Here is a 21,164-nt window from a genome sequence, read left to right on the forward strand (position 1 = left end):
CTGTTCTTCTTCTTCTTCTTCTTACTCTCTGCGAAATAAGGACAGATGTTCTACAGCTCCTTTGTCTCTGAAGACTTTTGAGGCAGACAGTCATGATTTACTCTAAGTAGGACTGAGTGTGTGTCTGCTCAATGATTCAGAGGAATGAGCTCATCCACACCACATTTATGTCGGTGTGTGTGTGTGTGTGTGTGTGTGTGTGTGTGTGTGTGTGTGTGTGTGTGTGTGTGTGTGTGTGTGTGTGTGTGTGTGTGTAGGTGCTGCTTTTTTAAATCAATGGGGAACTAAGTGAAGTGTTTTTTTCCTCCAGTGTTCCTGGTTTCCCTTCACATGGGACAAGGATCTTCAGACAAATGAATTTTCACAAACATAATCTCCAAACAGCCTTGGACTTTAAAAACCTGCAATTCCAGGGTCTCACAGTGCACATGGCCATTTACTCAAGGGCCATCCCATAATAATAATAATAATAATAATAATAATAATAATCCTGTTATTCCTCTGATAATGAGACCCTTTTATAAACGTCCTTAAAAGCTTCCCCAACCTCTAGAACCCCACGTTAATATGATTTAATTCAGAGGATGTTAATGAAGCATTTTAAAAAAGAGCATGTTTGTGTGTGTTTGTGTGTGTGTGTGTGTGTGTGTGTGTGTGTGTGTGTGGGTCGGCAGACAAAACAGAGAGAGGTGGGAGATCACGGGCCGATTATGAGACAACGGGGCCCCTGGGTACAGAAACGCAAAAAGGCCCCACAGCCTCTTCTACAGAGGAGCAAGACACACAGACGTTATAGTTGTCCCGTGTTTGATGTGGTCATTTGTCTCGTTGTTGTGTTGTGAATCTCTCTGTGGTTTTGTGTCTCGTTGTACTCGTTGTTCTCTGTGGTTGTTTTGCCCCTTTTTGTCGTAGTGTGTGTGTCTCTTTGCGGTCTCTCTTGTCTTTGTTTTGTGTCTCTTTGTAGTCCTTTTGAGTCTGTTAAGTCATTTTCACTCTCTTTGTAGTTGTTTAGTGTTTTATCGGTTATTTTTAGTCTTTTTGTAGTTTTGCAGTTTTGTGTCATTTTGTGGTTGTTTTGCCTCTTTTCATAGTAGTTTGTGACTCTCGTTGCAGCCTCCTTTGTCATTGTTTTGTGTCTGTTTGGTCATTTTGAGTCTCTTTGTAGTTATTTGTGTCTCTTTGCAGCAATTTAGCATTGCGTCCTCTCTTGTCATTGTTTTGTGTCTCTTTGAGGTCCTTTGAGTCTCTTTGCAGTTGTTATGCGTCTCTTTGTAGTCCTTGTTTGTCTGTTTGGTCATTTTGTGTCTCTTTGCAGCAATTTAGCGTCACTTTGTGGTTGTTCTCCTTTATATAGTTGTTTGCGATCATTTTGGGTCTCTTTGCCGTTGTCTTGTGTCTCTTTGGTCATTTTTATTCTCTTTGTAGCCATTTTCTCGCACTTTGTGGTTGTTTTGCCCCTTTTCATATATTTTATTTGTGAGTCTCATTGCGGCCTCCTTTGTCATTGTTTTGTTTCCTTTGAGGTCATTTGAATCTCTTTGTAGTTGTTTCGTGTCTGTTTGGTATTTTGTGTCTCTTTGCAGCAATTTAGCATCACTTTGTGGTTGTTTTGCTCCTTTTTTATAGTAGTTTGTGAGTCTCATTGCGGCCACTTTTGTCATTGTTTTGTGTCTCTTTGAGGTCATTTTGTGTCTCTTTGTAGTTGTTTTGTTGATCTGTGTATTTGTTTTGTGTCTCTTTGTAGTCCTGTCCAGATAAGACAGCACATTACATAGAATAAATCACATTAAAAAAAGCACGATAAGAAGGTACATAAACCAAACAAAGCCTTACAAAGATACAGCTGTACCAACGTCTCCACAGCTGCTATTGGTAGCGTGTAGTGCTAAACCTTATGTTTGATCAAAGTAACCGAGCCCGACAGTCATTATGTTTTTTAGTCTGGTGCATTTAATCTAAGCCCACTGAGTTCGTTTTACAAGGGTGCGTTTGTAAATAGTATAATAGTATAATAGTATACTGTGGTTAAAGGACTCATTTCTACGACACTGCAATGCTGTGGGAACTCTGTGTGAATGAAGGAAAAGAGGAGGAGCAGGACCTCTCCATCACTCCGACGATGACCTTCCAAGAGTCACGCTGTTATAGAGTACAGAACTAATGCCTCAATATATTATCTGAATATGCTGCATTATCATTACGCCTCTCCCTCTCACTATCGCTCTTGCAGTCTTTTACTCACCTCGTACACAAAGCAGAGACACACACACACACACACACACACACACACACACACAGATGCAGGAGTGTTTTCCCCCTATACTATACTCGATGATGAAATATTTGCGCACTGCAGGTCAGAGATAGAGAAAACGGAAATGGGAGAAAGTAGAAATCCTTTCTCTCCCGCTCTGCTCTGCTCTGCATTGTGTGTGAAGAGGAGCAGCACCGTCGTCACTTCAGGAGATAACGTTCAGACTTTTCCCCGGACAAGAGCAAGGTCAACACACGCACGCCGCGGCGACACGAATGCATGCGCACAATGTCGACAATCCCGGACACAATAGAGGGCGAGGAGGGAGGGAGGGAGGAAGGGAGGGAGGAGATAAGAGCAAAAATGTCACACCATTATTCTGCAGGAGGAATAGCCAGAGAGGAGTTTAGACTCTAATCCCGCTGAATTTTCCATTGATTCACGCGTCTTTGTGTATTGACCGGTGCCATTCACCCACTAACATAAGACGTTGCCATCATCCGTAGCTTTGACCCGCACCGTGGCTGTTGTTGTTGTTTTTTTGTGTGAGATTACTGCTGAAGTCTCTTGTGGTCTGTGTGATTGATGATCCCGAGGTAATAGCTCTGGTCTGAGGTAGACGGAGGTCCTTGACTGGAAGATGTACCGCGGACTGATGAGTGTGTGCGTGTTTGTGTGTTTGTGTGTGTCTGCAGGGCAGGATCGCAGCGAGGCGACTCTCATCAGGCGTTTTAAAGGCGATGGCGTCCGCTACAAGGCCAAGCTCATCGGCCTGGACGAGGTCACCGCCGCCCGGGGAGACAAACTCTGCCAGGACTCGATGATGAAGCTCAAGGTGAGGAGCGTCTCTCTTCTTCTTCTTCTTCTTCTCCTACTTTCTCTCTGTTGATGGCGTCTTAAATCTTTTTTTTAATTCACTTGCTTACAGCTTGCAGCTAACATGCATCTTATAAAACGACATGACTCGACTGCCTACAGACGCATTAAAGCCCCAAAAACGTACCATAAATAGTTATTCCACACACGCGTATTCAAAAGTTTAACTTTTTAAATCTGCATGTTTTTGCACAGATCTGCATAACGTTTTGTACGTGCATGCATGTAGGTTTGTTATGCGAGTTGCCAGAGGGTAAAGGTAAAAGTTATAATGTATGTGCCTGTACATTATAGCATCCTCATTTTATTTTACCTTTACCCTCTGGCAACAAATCTACATGGTGATGATCAGTGCAGGAGGAGGTTTAGGAGGTTATATGGAGGCCATATGGATGAGAATGTCTCATTAGTGAGGACATGAACAATTAGAGGGAGAGGTGGACAGATGGGACAGTTAGCAGAGGAGAGAAGTCAAAAAGTAGTGGATTCATTTGGATGAAGATGAGGAGAAACAAGCCATTTATTTTTTGTAAATAACTAAACGAACTGATTCAGAGAAATATTATACACATATATATATATATATATTGTACATTTCTTCTGTTTCGCTACAAATTTCCAGAAAACTTTGTGCAAGATTTTGATAATTTTTTCCACAAATGTCTGCAGAAAGAAGACTTTGTGTGTGTGTGTGTGTGTGTGTGTGTGTGTGTGTGTGTGTGTGTGTGTGTGTGTGTGTGTGTGTGTGTGTGTGTGTGTGTGTGTGTAGAGTGGCTTATTCATTATTAATTGTCTTTTAACACAATCCAGATCCACAAACTGCAGGAGATATTTTGAATTGAGGAAATTACATTTATGTTTTTTGTTTATGCCCGGTGAAAACTTTATCCAGCCGGGTGAGGAGAGAGGGTGAGGAGAGGAGAGAGACAGCTCATTGATCAAACAGCTTCCCTCCTCCTCATTTATTCAGACAGGAAATCCATCAACTCCTTTTCTCTGATCTCCCCACCTCTTTCCTTCCTACTGCTCCGCCCTCGCCTCGCCCAACTCTTTCCTTCTCCTTTTGTCACTCACCTTTGCAAATAGAGGAGGTAGAGGGCAGCTCCTCCCTTAGATACACTTATAGAGTTATAAATCAGGTTATGTTGTTGTGAATTGTTGCAGCTTAAGTTCTTGCTGTACCTGCCTTGTCTGCTTTTCCAGTTATTTTTTGATTTCCTACGTTTCCCACAATGCCTCTCGACAGCCTAAGATATGACATTAGGGATTTGCATTCGGCTGCACAGAGCAAACGAAGCTCGATACTGGATATGCCATATTTGGTGTTTTTTTTATTTGGGGTGTACTTCTCCATAGTCAGTGTATTACCACAGTAGATGTTTTTCAGAAACAGACAGGAGAACTGGGAGCACTGGGAACCTGAAGCAGTTATCTATGCTCTCTGTGGCTTAGAAGAGAGCATAGATAACGGCTTCAGTTCCCAAATCTTAATCTCAGCGCAATAAAGGGGTGGAAATATTCTACATTTAGTGTATATTTAAACTGATATTGATTCTTTAAGCTGTCTAAAATACGTCCACAGCTGTACATTACTTTTCTCCCGTGCTGGTTCTCCTGTCTGTTTCTCTGAACTCCATCTACTGTAGTAAAACACTGACTATGTAGAATTACTTCATACAAACACACTCTATATATCTGGACTATCCCTTTTAAACAGCTTTTAATATTATATGAATCACAAGCATGCCTTAAATGATTTATATGCACTAATGAGGCTACAGTGGATTCAAGGACAATTTATTGTCACAATGCACCACAGGGTTGCAAAACGACAAATTGTTGTTGAAGCCCATTTAATACACATGAAAAAGAAACAAAACAGGAACTGCAGTGCGTTCCTGTGGTGCATTTGCTTTAGCTTGGATCAGGAGGGACGCAAACAGCAGCAACAAAACAATTCTCTGGGCAATATGGCCGACATCTAAACATGGAAAATTCAACATCACGTTAACATTTACAGTCAACAACTTTGACTGTTTGAGCGCCGAGCATCATTGATGTAAACGGAGTCAGATCTCCACGCTCCATTCTCCCATGTTAATGAGTCATATGCCATAAGTGCTCAGGTAATAAAGACAAAAAAACATGTACATGTGTTACCTACGCTATAAACGTCAATAACAATAATAAGAAAAACAATCTCAGCTCCCGTGTGATGAATTTCTTCTCCGTGACCATGAACTAAAACATAAAAGAGACTTTATGATAGAGAAGAGGCCCAAAGAGACTTATATACCCATGACTACCGTCTCACGTGTTTGTGTTCTGCTTCTAACGTGCTTCATTGTTTCATGTGTGTCTCTCTGTTCTCAGGGTTTCGCTGCAGCAGCGCGGTCTAAAGGAGATCACAAGCAGAAGGTGTTTCTGACCGTTTCCTTTGGAGGCATCAAGATCTTTGATGAGAAGTCAGGGGTAAGCTGTGTGTGTGTGTGTGTGTGTGTGTGTGTGTGTGTGTGTGTGTGTGTGTGTGTGTGTGTGTGTGTGTGTGTGTGCCTGCATGCAGCATTTCTGTGTGTTTTCTTCTGTTAATGAGACATGTCCATGAGGGGGTGGGGGGATCGGGTGGGGGGCCCTGGGGAAATCAGGAGGCCCTAATTGAAACCCTGAGAACAAGGCCTCCGTAGATGAGAGAACGTGGCCATCCCATTGTCTGCCTCTCTGAAAACAGCGACAACACGGGTTCTAGATTACGCTCCAGGATTAAACGTTCTCCATCTTACATGGCTGCTTTCATGGTTGACCCACTGGATCTATTCAGGCTTTGCTATCCGAAGGCTTTTCTTACTGTCTGTTGAAACATAGAATCACCTGAGGGGCTGTTAACATGTCACGTTTTCTGTCAACCTCCGGTTCTGTAGAGTGAAGCCAATGCTGAAGTGTCTTAAAGCTGCATTCTCTCTCCTGTCCATCAGGGGGCGACTCCTCTGGTTGTATAGAAGTCTATGAGAAAATGACTCTACTTCTCTCTTGATTTATTCCCTCAGTAAACATTGTAAACATGAGTTTATGGTCTCAATCTCTAGTTTCAAGTCTTCTTCAATACAGCATGATGTTCATTTAGTAAATGATGCTCCATTTAGAGTCAAACAGACCATAAAGCAGGGGATGCTTTAGGGCGGGGCTTCACAGTGATTGACAGGTCGATACCAGAGACGTATACGGAGTCTCTACGTCACTCCTACGCATTTCAAATATGGTAACTTCTGTTCACTGGTTGCAAAAAAGCCAAGATGGCGTCAGGTAACACTGACCCTACATACCTCTAAATGAGCAGCAGACTTTGTCTTGCTGTCACTGATGTAGAGACATATTGACAACTCAGAGACTGAAGACTGTTGCAGAGCAAGTTTGCATGCAGCTCAAGGGAAAGTGAGCATTAGAGCGTAAAGCCATTTCTTTCTCAAGGATCCTCTGACATAAATTGTCCAGGTTCAATTCCCCAACTGGCAAACAAATAGAACGCCTACATTCCCCAGAATACTCAGGGCTGTGGTTGGAGGACAGCCTCAATCTAGGGACCATTTCATTATTCTATTTTTGAGAATAATGGAAAAACATGATGCAGCATGAGGGTGGAGGATGTGGTGGTGGGGTTTGGGTGGAAGGTGAAGAGATACAGAGGCTTGTTTTGGGGATTAAGCCAAAAGGTGTAGAGCTGAACGATAAATAGATTTTTATCAGTTAATTCAAATTCATTCTTTCGGATGATGTTTTTAATGTAAATTGATTTTCCCTTTTTAACTTGGGTATTTACAGTACTGATTTGCCACCGCTTCCCTGAGCTCGTCTGGGAAATGGTGAATGTTCAAGTTCTCTTCAGACACAGGTGAAAAATCAACACGGCAGCATGCGCAAACAAAAGTGAAGAGTTTGTCCAAAGAAACATTGCAACGTCTCCTCAGTAACCTTGACAATGTGACTTTGTTAAGCCTCGGTTGTACTTTCTACAAGGACGGAAGAACAGACATGAACTGACGTGGAATCGTCTTTTAAAGCTCCTTGATGTTCTACATGTTCTGCTCCCCTCTGCGTCGGCGTAGTTAGTAATTGTTGGATGTCCATGGACAGGCATAAGCCTTCCGCATGGACCCCCCCGTCGAGAGGCATGTCTCGCAACCCTCGTGGATGCACCAAGCGTAAATCAAGTTTGACATGCCAAAGCGCCAGACCACTAATAACATATGCGTAATCTTGTTTACAAAAATGTTGTTTCTTCAGAGATGTGATACATATTTTTCATGACTGAAGTTTGTTGAAAGTTTATAATTCCTTTCATTGCGGGGGGTCCCTTCTCCCCAGCGTTTGAATAATGAAAACTGCTGTGCATTAGTACGCTTTAAAAAGACATTTTAGTGACTATTGCAAGTGACAAATAATTGTTTTATGATTTTATTTTGCTATCTTGGTTTTCAGGAGGTCTCAAGTACTTCCCACACTGATTCCTTTGTCTTTTGTCGGCCTGGTTTGTTTTTAAGAAGTAACTCAGATGTGATGTCAAAGAGCTCCTGGATTTTAGTTTTAGGCCCTAGCTATGCAGGGTTATTTTTAGCATTGGACCATATATTTATCTTTATAAAATGTATTATTTAAGAATTTTCTGTTATGTCTGAGAATTTAAATTCGAACGTAATGATGAAATAAAAATAAAAACAACTTAATCAAAAACGTTAGACAGCATTAACGTCTGATCTGGTGTTCGTTTTGTAAATACGCATTGTGAGACGTCTCTTTCTCTCCGTCAGTAGATCTGGTTGTGAATGCAGTCTGGTTTTAGACACAATTTGATGCTTTCTGAGCCACACCTGACTTTATTATCTGAGATTTACACCTCGACGGGAGCTGGGTGTGTGTGTGTGTGTGTGTGTGTGTGTGTGTGTGTGTGTGTGTGTGTGTGTGTGTGTGTGTGTGTGTGTGTGTGTGTGTGTGTGTGTGTGTGTGTGTGTGTGTGTGTGTGTGTGTGTGTGCCCAGCAGTAATTCAAAAAGTGCAGGGTATTAGACAGATAGGAGACAGTAGCCGGTGGCCTCCCACATGGCAGCCATATTGCATGATCCCTCAGTCATCCCTCTTCTTTATAGCCCTCATCTCTCTCCGTCTCATTCCCCTTCCTGATGCTCCCAAACCCCCCCTCTGCACTGAAAGATTGAGACCCAAGGATAGATAGAGAGGAAGAGAAGAAACAAGAGAAAGAGAAAGAAACGAGGACGTGAAGGAGACGGATAGTCGGGAGGACGGAGCATATGTCAAAGTAAAGATCTCCACGGGGGAGACGGTGTCCTCTGTCTCCGTCCATTAATATTAACCACACAGATACAACCAGCCCTCCAACCACTTCTAATGGCAAGGGAAGGGGGGAGAGAGGGAAGGACTCTGCTGAGGTTCAGGGATCTTGACAGTCTCGTTCCCCTCCTGAGCATCCGTCAGCCGGATGGGCGGATGGATGTTCGGATGGATGGATGGGAGGGAAGGTCGTGCAGGATGGAGGGAGATGGTGCTTGAGATGGAGGAGAAGAAGAGGGGAGACATTAATCTAGCAGCAGAGGGCAGAGCGGCATGTCTCTCTCTCTCCCTCTCTCTCTCTCTCATAGAACACCACCCTCTTCAACCCGTTTTTACAGTCTCGTCAGGGTCGCTGCACCACGTCAGGTCAAGAACTCACGAGAGGTTGAGCCGGCCGGCTGCTCTCTCAGAGAATGAAATCATAAATTAGTCCCGTTCGGCCTGCAGAGAGGACTACGAGAAGAAGTACACATGTAGAGAAAAAAACCTGGAGCAAAGTATTCATACGGAGGCTAAACAGAGATGCAGCAAGACAGTCAGATATATTATCGCTTTATGTTGACTAACAAACTTACACTAACAGTGTTGATATGAAGGAGTGGACAGAGGAGGTAAAGGAGGTAAAGGAGGTTTTGAGGTCGTAGGGTCAAGCTTCAGGGGAAGAACTCTGGCTTGAATGGGAATAAATGGGTGTAGACTGGGAGGCATCATGGCGGGGAAACCAGGTGGTGAGACCCTCTCCATGTCTACTTCCACTCTGTTTGTGTGTGAGCATGGAGGGTAGGGGTGGGTATCGTCAGGATTGGACTGGTCTCAAAAGACTCACTAGCTGTCATAGAAACAAAGGATGATTCTATTGTTTCACTGAGGTGTCAGTAGCCGTCTACTTTAGTTGTGCAATTAATGAAAAAGTATTTTTTTTAAAAGATCATAAACAAATGCTTCCTTTCTGAACAGTAATCCACTGAGGTGCCCCCTTTTAGTAGATTTCTTCGCTAATCTGTCGTTTTTGTCTTAGTCAAATGATATTCCTTAAGCAATAAGTCGTTTTTTTAATGTTTTTTTTTCATGCTGAATGACTTCCTGTAAATTTATGAACACATTTCTTGTTTGTTTCTTTGTGGAGCAACTCAGTTTTACAGATCTGTCGATTAAATCAACTAATCGATTAGTCGTATGAGGGTTCGTCAATTAAGAATTTTCTTTGGTTGAGGACGGCCCTATTATCGCCCGGAATTCATTCAAGCGCACCGAAAAAGTTCTATCAAGCCAAGCTCACCCAAAGAGCACCTGTGCAGACACCTTCCTTTGATTTCTAGCGCCGACATCTTAGCTCCAGTTGCACTGCACACGGGTACTACCGCAAAGCCCAGGACCGCGTCCCAACCTTCATTTAATAGCCTTGAGGTGAGAGCGAGAAGCAGAGCAAAGACGAGGAAGCAGAATAAGGTGTCAATTTTTGTACAGTGTATGTCCCTCTTTTAGTCACTTTCCCAGCCAATTCAATGTAATTTAAAGGTACAGTGCAGTTTATGTGTATTTGTTTCAGTGACTGACAGCTGCAAAGAAGAGCTAAAACCTCAATGCTAACTGCTAATCCCAGTGCTGTCCTGTCTGGAGAATGGACAACCTCTGCAGGCCCTCTCATGATGGTCGGTGTGCCGATGGAGGTGTGAAGAGCAGGGAGGACAGAGAGAGAGAGAGAGAGAGAGAGAGACGGCACCCTGCTGCCTCTCCTCCTCCCTCTCACTCCCAGTGTAAAAGGGAATATCTTGGTTCAGTGGACAACTACTGCTGAAGGGCACGCTGCCCGAAGCCCCTCAGAGACACTGACACTGAGAGAGAGAGAGAGAGAGACTTATGCTTATCAACATCGCTGGAGAGAACAGAAGAGAGAGAGTACATAGTCAGTATCGGCGTTTTATGATACACCCACCTGTTTTTGCAAACAATCCTCTTCCCCAGAGAGAATGCATCTGTTTAAGCAGCTCTGAGAGGCATCTGATCGTCGATGCCTCCAGACGTGTGGGCTCCAGCAAACGGCCGGCCTCCTGGGATTTAATCTCTCTGTTCTGTCCAAACTATACCTCATACAGAAACAATAAGAGATGTTTTAGCAACAAAAACAGCAGTAAGTCGCAGTCTTGTTGGAGTCTCAATGTGTCTCAAAGGAGAACGGAGAAGAATAATGACGTTTGTTGTGCCAATAACGACTCGGCACGGCGGGTGTTTACAGTATGAAGTGGAGGCAAAAGTTTGAGTTTAGTTTATTTAGAAGAACAAGTTATTTGTCTCTTGAGTGATGGATGTCCAAGATTCCCAATTTTTATTTAAATGTAATTAAAATGTTATTTTTGTTATGTGTGCATCAGTGGCATAGGCAGAAATCGTATGTCGAAAACATTGACAAAAAGTCATAGTATTGTATATCGAAAAAAATCTAAAAAAAGTCATAGTATAATGTGTCGGAAAAAATAATAAACAATTCATAGTATAATATGTCCAAAAAAAAAAAAAAGTCATAATATAATATGTCAGAAATATTTAAAAAAGTCATAATAGAATATGTCGAGAAAATGAAAAAGTAATTTTATATTATGTCGGAAAAAATGAAAAAAGTCAATGTATATTATGTCGAAAAAAGTCATTGTACATTATGTCGGAAAAATGAAAAAAAGTCATAGTATAATGTGTCGAAAAAAGTCATAATAGAATATGTTGAAAAAACTAATTGTATATTATGTCGGAAAAATGAAAAAATATATAATATGTCGAAAAAAATGAAAAAAGTCATTATATATTAGTTCGAAAAAAAGTCAAAGTATAATATGTCGGAAAAAATGAAAAATGTTATTGTATATTATGTCGAAGAAAATGAAAAAAGTCATAGTATAATATATCACGTCAAAGACCAAACATAGGCTACTTAATTGGTTCTGAAAATGCATATGTTGACCGAAATGGCCTATTTTGGTAACTTAACTTGCCTGAGTGCACTACTGTTTAATCATACAAACCTTATTCTTCATCATCAGAGATGAAGACGAACACTAGCAGCATGTCATGGCCACACACACAGCTGACAGACTCTTAGCATCATTAATCAAGAGTCTGGACGGAGCCACACCAACATGTCCAGTAACGTTTAAAATGACACTTTAATACAGACTGGCACCGCGGCCACATAAACCACACACACACATACACACACACACACATACAGATGGCAGATGCAACAACATCAGCATAAAGTCCATTTCTAGCCGACACCCAATAAAAACTAACGTTTTAAAGTAACTTACTTACTTTAGATGATTTCATGAGGAGACGACTGGGTTTAGTGTTCAACTCTGACATGATTTCATTTTAGTCTCTTTCTTTTTTGTTTGATGTCCTGATGCCAGTTTTTATCCGACTGACAGTTTAATATAGTCTTTAAACAGTCCAGCTTGTTTTTTGGCAGGGTTAACTTGAGCTAAAATCTATTTAAACTCAAGCATACTGCTTTGTTTTGCCATTCTTTTTTACTTTCAAAAGCAACCAGCAGATAGTACTCTACTACAACTGGCAGTGTTTTCCGGTGACTGAATGCATCTGTGTGTTCGTAGTAACGTATGTAAATTGTTGGCATTAGATAATAAAGTTAGAAAAGTAATTATTTAAAGTTGATAAAAGAAAAAATCAAGATTTCTGGTTCGTGTTTTCAACAGTTTCAAACGTGACGCATTCGTCTGAGAATCACCAATTAACACGATCACTTGTTAAAGCGAAACACCGACTGTACAGCCAGTGTAAGAGGAGATTCAAAATGCCCTGCCACTCAAAAAAGATCTGATCTATCAGGTAGCGTAAATAATTATTTTAAGTCTATTGGTCCTAGTCTGATCATTTACACAGCTTCTTTGCGCGTTTTTCAAAGCATGATTGCGCAAAAAAATGGACGCCTTCTGATTGCATGCAGCTACGTGACTGTGCACATCACATGTCAAAAAAGTTAAGTTCAATGAGGAAAAATAACAAAGGCATCAGCCCAGTTTGTCATATTATTAATACTTATTAGGTAGTACATTGGTTGCCAGAAGGAAATGAAAGTGCAAAGTCTACTTCACATTCAGTTTTATCTTTATTGTCAATCATTTAGAGTACACTGGAAAATTATTTTCAGAGAAATATTGTCCATAATGATGCTTTTTCAATCATAAAAATATAGTAATTTGTTTTTTAAAGCAGTCAAGCAGAGGTCAGTGAGAGCTACCGGTACCACAGATCCCCACATAGATCCATGTGGAGCATTCTCAGGTCTACCGTGGGCCGTTTTGTAAAACTGTGTACCGTCTGTAAGTGTATGTAAATTGTTTTCTACTCTCTGAGATGGACTTGCCACCAAGACGGAGCGCAGCGATTGAATTTATGCCGCCGTCTCATTCTCTGCTCTCTTTGAATCAGAGTCCCTCTTTGTCACCTCGCCACCCACCCAGAGATAATTCAATAACCTCTGCAAATGAGCTCTGTGTGTGTGTGTGTGTGTGTGTGTGTGTGTGTGTGTGTGTGTGTGTGTGTGTGTGTGTGTGTGTGTGTGTGTGTGTTTGTGTTTGTGCGTGCACATGCACTGCCCTCGCTGTCATTTTCAGGTCAATCAGAGGTGATAATAATAATCATTATCTAATTATTACATTTATAAGACATGACTCGTACAATGATTATCTATTTCTACTGGGACTCCCTGTGCAATTGTGTGTTTCTGTGTGTGTGTGTGTGTGTGTGTGTGTTCTGTGTGTGTGTGTGTGTGTGTGTGTGTGTGTGTGTGTGTGAGTGCCAATGCCCCCATGTTAAATTGATGTCACTCCATTCTGCCGTGTCTTCGCCCTGGAATAGCTTCAAAGCGAGCAGATGTGTGTGTTTAGCCTCTGGTGTATAGAGCTGCAACCCCTAGCATGCACTCAAGGGCTACCGGGTCATTATGTTGACTGTGTGTGTGTGTGTGTCGCCGTTTCCCAGCATGCAGCTGGCTCTGACAATAACAACAAAGCAGACATTTAGTGTGACTTTACAGAGAGGGCCATTGCACATTATGAGAGTCGTGTGTTGCGTGTGTCGATGTCGAGCGAGGGCCACAGATGAAGTGATCAAGTCGACAGCTTGCCGAGCTGTGATTGTCACTGATCCCCCCCCTCTGTCCTCAGGAAAAACAGTGCCATCTGCCACGGGCAATGCCAGCTTGGCGCTCTCCCCACCCAGGCTAAACTAGAGAGGGCAGGGGGGCTAGGAACAGTTTAATGTCGGACACAAGGTCTCCGTGTGAGAGTCTGTGTCTGTGGGAACGCTCGGGGAGGTTTGAATGTTGCTTCTTTTTCTGGAAAAGAAGTGTAGAGGTGAATTCTTCTGTTGCGTTTTGTATTGTTGTCTGTGGATGAGTGAGTTCATGTCCCAACCTTTTTGATACACCTGGAACTAAATTCAATCATGTTCATTTCTTCGTTTCTTTACTGAAATGCTATTTGCAAAACGTCATTTTCATAAAGGGCTTTAAATTAGGGTTGGACGATTGTTCGTGGTTTACTCAAGATCTGATCGCGTCATCGCTCTGACGGTGCTTTGAAATGATAGAACTTTGTATTTAGCATTCTGCATTTTTTTAAGTGTGAACATTTTATATAGAATATTTAAACATTACTTTTAAAAGTCATTGGGTCTGTGCTTGTTGTGACAGAATCACAGCATAATCTTGTGTTTACATTTTTGTCTTATCTTATATATATTGCAATCCAAATCACATCCGTTAAGTGAGCGACTCTGCTCGACTCTTATTATTTCACTCCTTAGTCCAAAAGTCCAAAAATGTATTTAAAAAATAGTCGATGTAATCATTTCTAAAATTCACAAGTTTTTATCTAACAAAATATTCAGCTTCACTCAATACTTTTTGGCGTTTAGCCTTTCAAAAACAGCATTTTAGCTGCAGTCAAAAACAGTTTCCTCTCCTGCTTCTGTATTAAGGAGACATTGCAGCAATCTAACAGCACCATAAAATACAATTATACAACCGCAATAAGACTTATTTTCCTCATAAAATATGACAGAAGCTTCTATTGATGTTATGAAAGAAGCTTAAAATGAAAAAAAATGACATTCAATACAGCCCTATCCATATTTGTAACTACTATATGGACGATTGCAAAGTTTTGCTTTGCAGACATGTGAAGAACGAAGATGTGGGGTGATCCATGCAAAAGTTTTGTAATTAGATATTTCAATTTCCCTCACTCGTGCTGATTCACAGGGCTCAGCGTGTTGACAAGCAGCTCCACCAGAAACATCTCTAAATGCACAGCCGGATGCAGTTTCTAGGCATAATTTTTCATTATTTTGGGTTCTGATAGTAAGTCAGTTAAAATTGCCTTGATACCCGCGTATGAAAATCGATTATCCCTGTAATCAGCATGAACCTACTTTACCTGGTACCGAAGCATCAGACTTGAGAAATATGCAAAATCCTTTTTTAAAACCCTATTTATATTTGTATACCAGTATTCTAGTATTTGGGCTTTCATTTCATGAATAAAATCAACATATTGAGAAGAAAGTCGTACGTTGTTATTATCATCATTTCTAGACAAATAAAGTAATAAAATCACAAGAATAAAGTTGTGATCTTTCAAGTTGTGGTTTTTTTAATTAAACCTGATTTCCCTGCCTCCCTTCAGGTCCTCCAACACCAGCATGCGGTCCACGAGATCTCCTACATCGCCAAGGACATCACGGACCACCGGGCCTTCGGCTACGTCTGCGGGAAGGAAGGGAACCACCGCTTCGTGGCAATCAAGACGGCGCAGTCGGTCAGTGTGTGTGTGTGTGTGTGTGTGTGTGTGTGTGTGTGTGTAGACGGATGTGTGTGTCCATGTTATGTTTTACCAACGCACCCTGCTGAATGGAGGTTAATGTTTGATTCATCGGGGTCTTCTCTCAATTGCACGGACCTCTTGACATTTAGATGAGGACCCTTGAACACCAGCTCATGTCCCTCTGCGGCGATCATCAAACTGTTTATTCTAGTGCCCTTGGTCGTGTGTGTGTGTGTGTGTGTGTGTGTGTGTGGTTGTGTGTTGCAGCAGCATCCTCTTTATGATATTGAATACCTCTCCCGGACTTGTTATGATTGTTGCTGCTGCTGTCGTGTCTATGTGCCTGGCTTGTATCGTCTGGATGCAGCTGGCTCGCTCTGTAGCCGTATTGATTTCCCATAGAGAGTCGATGAGGGTTTGAGTGTGTGTCACCGGCTCTAATGGCATATCCATCCTCCCAGGGCCATGGACCGTGGCTCTCACACACACACACACACACACACAAGGCTGTACTCAACATTTACACCAACCAGACAAAAAAAAAAAAAAGTTGCGTACCAAATGCTACCCGGCGTAGCACGAGCTCTCATCAGTCACCCAAGCTGCCATTTACCCCGACGAGCGCCCGAGGAAAGGTCACCGTTATATTTCACTCACATTTTCAGCATTTGAAACCGGCACTCAGACTGCCGGTTTATGGAGCAGACAATGAGGGGAGGCGCGGGGAGCTTATGGCCGAGGCTTTAATTTGGAAAGTAACCGCTTTGATGTGAATTAACAAAGCGTCTCTGTCGTCACCAAGACTGAGGACTTAAGGTTCGAAAAAAGGCCAATTTAGGAGTGCATTCAAAAGTAATTGGCTTACCGCTCAACTCAAAGTCTGGGCGCGCGAAGGACGTGTTTTATTTTTAGTGGAGATGGAAGAACGTTAATTGTGTCAGAAAGGCTTTTGGAGACTCTTTTAGCTCATCACAGTCTTTGTTATAACTTTTTTTAGAAAATAATTGGGGCTGGGCAATATGGAGAATATTTAATATTACAATATTTTTGATCAGAGAGCTCATTTTCAATATTGTTACGATATCGTAGGGTTGATTATTTGTGCTTTTACAAAATGTTTACACAATGAAATGTTGATAAAAACCATCATTAATGTTAGATTAAGTAGGTCTGGTGTGTTCAAAAAATGACTTCCTTTTACTGTAATGCAGCCTTGAAAACCAGAAAAAGAACAACACTTATGCCATACTATGATATCCAAAATCACATCACGATATGGATATAATATCGATATATTTAGAATGAATAGATCTATTTGTTACAAAATCATCCTTTTATCCAATTTGCAGGAGCGCTTAAGAAAGTTTATAGGCTTCTTAGTGTTGGTTCAGACATTTTGATTGGCCATTTTATTTCAAGTTATAAAACAAACTTACTTCACTTTACTACAAATGAGAAAATCAGAACAACAACCACAATGAAAAAATAATGTAGGTGTTCAGCCAACAATGATGTTTAGTGTTGACGATCAGGTTTCATGTTTCACTACTTATTTAGCGTTTTAGCCTTATACATTTTAACACTTGAGAAAAATAACCAGTTTGCAAAGTGCATCTCTGGTCTTTTTTTCTTTGCCTACTCACAGTACAGTTTTTGGTGCAATGTTTCCAGCTTACTCTAGTGGCATTACATTTTCTCAACTATCCAAAATGTCAGCAGTGTCAATCAGAGGTGTCCAGAGTCGTGAAGCAAAATGCTTTTCAGTTTTATTTGTATAGCCCAATTTCACAAATATGCCTCAGAGGGCTTTACAATCTGTAAACAAACATCCAACTTCCTCTGTCCTTGGAAAAGGACCGAAAGAGGAAAAACTCCAAAAAAACCTTTAATGGTGAAAAACAACAACCTTTAACCTGTGTATAAATTTACCGTTTGGCACTAGGGTTCAACTATTCTGAATCCATACATCTATCTTATGTGTTGTTACACTTGCACCACACACACATATGTGTATCCACCCTTCAATGCAAAGTGCTTGATCAGATATGTTTCATGGTCCAAAGAGCGGCTGTAAACGTTGGATAAACTCATAAATTTCATAAGTTCTTTGTTATTTTTGCTGCATACTCTTCCTCCCTGCAGTGTCACTAGACTTGATTTATTGAAGAATAGCCTTTAACAAAGCTCAGCTACTTCAGTGATAAACACATGTTCCTATAAATTCTTCACAAAGAAAAACCCACCGTGATGTTTTTATTCATAAGCCAGGCCACCTCAGAAGGCTGTCTGGCTGATAGGATGACAAAGGTCGCGTTGAAAAGAAAAGTCTAACCAGTTAGAGATACTTCTAGTTATCCAGTCTAAACATTTCCCTTGTTTTTAGTATTTAATCATTACTTACTGTCTCTAGCTGTATTTTCAGGCACGTTCTTAGTAGTTTTTGTTTTTTTTATAGGAAATGTAGGAAATCACTAACTGAATTGGATTTATATGAGGCAGATGGAGGGGAAATTCGTTATACCAAGAAATAAACTCTTGGTGGAAAAATGAAAAACACCAGGATTTCATTTGGGTAAATGGTGAATCCGTTGCATTAATATTCAGATATTCAGAGGGATCTAATTTTAATAGAACCGTGTATCTGCAGTAAAAGTCTTCATCACTACTTTTTTTTTTTTTTTTTTTTTTTTTGGATTGGAATCACTCACCGCTGTTGCCGCAGGCGATGAATCACTCATCTGATTCAACAGTGCTGCACTGAGGTTATCTCATCTCCGCGGTCCATTATGGACGCTCCGCCTAGATCAACCTCCAAGCTTTTTTTTGCATTTTCCCCCAAAATTCACAGCTCGTCTCAATCTTCTCTTACCCGGAAGATTTGATAGCGAACGAGCTGGAGGGGGGGAGGGGGAGAAAAAAAAGGCATGCGAGAAAAGATGGAGATCAGAGCATGTGTCGTCAAATGCAAAGAGGATCTGAATGTGACAGAGTGACAATATGTTTCAGCGTCAGCTCAGCGGGAGCCACCGTTTACTGAGAACATCTTGCAGAAAGAAAAACACTAAAATAGAACCATCTTATCCGAGACAGCCGTCAGTCTGGTGACTCCTCGTAGCCCCAGTCAATAATTGATTAGGTCTGAACCACCGTCGCACTGGAGGACGCTTTGCCGTGACAGCAGTTCTAAGTTGTGAGTCATTTAACTTGTTTATCGTCTGTAGTTTCGCTCCGCTGACAAGAAAGGTGGTACGAGGTAAGAGTCGGTATCTGCTCTTAACGCTGTGAGAACCAGGCCGAGAGAAGGAGTACAATATGTAGTGTTGCCTTAGATCAGATCCCAGATCAGATCAAGGACTACAGATAAAGGTAAATGTAGATTAGGCTTGCATAATTTATCAATATTTTATTGACCAGGAGTCAAAATATGTTCAAAATATCTTTTTAAATCCAATATTGTCGTGTTGCAGAGATTCCCGGGGCTTATTCTATATATCATGTCCTACAAATTTAAGAAAACATCTTTGTTTGGTACAGATCCCTGCAAAAAAAATGTTTTCAAGAAAAATATATAATGATACAAAAATGATCATTCCCTCTAAAAGTCGCTCATCGTATCGCAAATGCAAAATCAGTCGAAATAATCACAATTAGACATATTTTCATGATCTAATGTAGATGTGAATAAGCTTCTAGTTAACTCTGCTGCAGGTACGAAGGAGTGCTCCGTCTCTTTCAAACATGTAAATAAATAAATCACAGGCAGCACTATTGATTCAGAAATTCATAGTCTGGAACTTCAATCTTCTGAGTCGAGTCACTTCCAGTTCTTGTAAGAATTTGTCAGCGTTTAACTAATCACCGGTGCACGGGGGTAAAAAAGAAACAATCAGTCACCAAAGACACCGTTACCTTAATGAAAGAGTTTCAGACAAACTAATCGCAGAAGTGGCAAATTGTCCAATTCAGTTTGCTGCCATTTTGTTTTTCGGCTTGTGGCCTAATGGACTCATCCATAACCGTCTGTCAGCCAAACCAATCAGGTATCTATGACTCATCCTGCACAAGCCGACCTTAAGAAGCACTGAATTAGGAGAAAAAGGTAATGGGCTGTTCTGTTGGGGCTCGTTGCCACGGATGGGAAGATGAAATATGATCAAGTTTGAGTAATAGTTTGAAGAAGATTGAAGGACTTTTTCCAGACACTAAAACGCTGCGCAGCATTTTACAACTCTGAAAAACGATCATGGGGACAATAACTTTGACAATTCCAAGGCAAACTGTAGATATAAACCAATCACTTGATGTGAACTTGTTGAGCCAGGCTTAACTTTTTCAGTGAACACTGCTGTGCCGAAGCAGAGGTCGCACCGAAATGAGAATAATTGAGGAGATAATGTTATTTGTTGCGATGCTAAAGTTGGTCTAAGCTTGGTCTTAATGTCTTTTCATGAGGAGCTGCAGGTTCAGTCTGCATTAATTATCGCCACTTAACTCGAAAAAGCAGGTCGTGGTTGCAGCTCTGATCAGTGCTCTGAGTGTGTGTTTAGTGTCTTTGTGTGTGTGTGATTGTGTCTATGGGTGTATAATGTGCGACCTCTTATCTTCCCCTTAAGGCCGAGCCTGTGATCCTGGACCTGCGGGACTTGTTCCAGCTCATCTATGAGATAAAGCAGAGAGAGGAGATGGAGAAGAAGGCCCAGAAGGACAAGCAGTGTGAGCAGGCGGTCTACCAGGTACACCAACCAGCTCTGTGTTCCTTTTTTATGTCAGTGACAGCCATGTTTGTCCGTCCGTCTTCTTGAATGCGATATCACAGGAACTTCTGGAGGGAATTTCTTCATATTTGGCACAGACATCCACTTGGACTCATGGATAAACTGCTTAGAATTTGGAGGTCAAAGGTCACTGTGAGCTCACAAAACCCTTTTTTAACCATAATTCAAGAATGCATATGCTAATTATGACAATTTAACACAAATGTCTAAAAATGATATGATTTTTTCAGGGCTCCAGATTGCAAACTAAATGGTTGCAAAACATTTTGTGTGAGCTAAAATTTCACGTGCATTATGATGAGCGGAGACATAAGCCATGGTCCATTCTAACCCCCTCCTCCAAACTTGTAATAGTCAACTTAAGGATCGACCCTCGACCCTCTCATTCTCCCTACACGCTCATCACAGCCCAGTGCACGCAGGACGGTATTTGTGCACATGGAGCAGATATGCTTGTATCACTAGCATGCACCTGTTTTATTATTTGCGCAGGTTTTGAGACGAATAAAACGCCATTAGCATGTACGCCGCATAGTGGTGTATCTATGTAGTGTAGTAGAACTTTACGAAACAATCCTCTCTGCTGTTCCCGTTATCCATAAATGTCTTTAGCTTGTTATTTTATGAAGAAAAATGAAAAGAAAGAGGAGGAGGCTGGTGTAAAGACAACGAGAGCTTCCGACTCAGACAACCCTGAGAAAAGCTGTGCAACAAGTGGAAAAGTGAGTCTGAAGTGAGGACTGCCAACTCAAACCGGTTCTAGTTAATTCTAGTTAACCCTAATCTCAATCATCTGACATAAGAATGATGAGCTTCATCTGACAGACTCTTGACTGACAAGTTAAGTAAGACATGAAAAAAAGCAAAAAAGCGTCAAAGCCAGAGACTGACATGCGGAGCAGCCACTTTGAGGTTCCATCAGTGGCACCATCTTCCCATTGTGCTTACTTCACCTTCCTCAGTTCTGTCTCTTCTCTGCATCACCTGTTTAATTTATCTTTATCTATGTATCTCTCTCTCTCTCTCTCTCTCTCTCTCTCTCTCATGATTGCCAAATTATTTTTTTTTCTGAATGCTG

At 41.3% G+C, this 21,164-nt stretch overlaps 1 protein-coding gene across 1 annotated transcript in view; it reads left to right on the forward strand.

Annotated features, from left to right (window-relative positions):
- dab1a (DAB adaptor protein 1a) overlaps positions 1-21,164 on the forward strand; it is a 69,071-nt gene that overhangs the window by 25,033 nt on the left and 22,874 nt on the right. The window contains 4 exon segments of the mRNA XM_054602382.1: positions 2,950-3,089; positions 5,504-5,602; positions 15,174-15,305; positions 19,925-20,044. Of these exon segments, the coding sequence (XP_054458357.1) occupies positions 2,950-3,089; positions 5,504-5,602; positions 15,174-15,305; positions 19,925-20,044 (491 nt within the window).

This window comes from Anoplopoma fimbria, chromosome 8, assembly GCF_027596085.1.
Source record: "Anoplopoma fimbria isolate UVic2021 breed Golden Eagle Sablefish chromosome 8, Afim_UVic_2022, whole genome shotgun sequence".
NCBI classification, from domain to species: Eukaryota; Metazoa; Chordata; class Actinopteri; order Perciformes; family Anoplopomatidae; genus Anoplopoma; species Anoplopoma fimbria.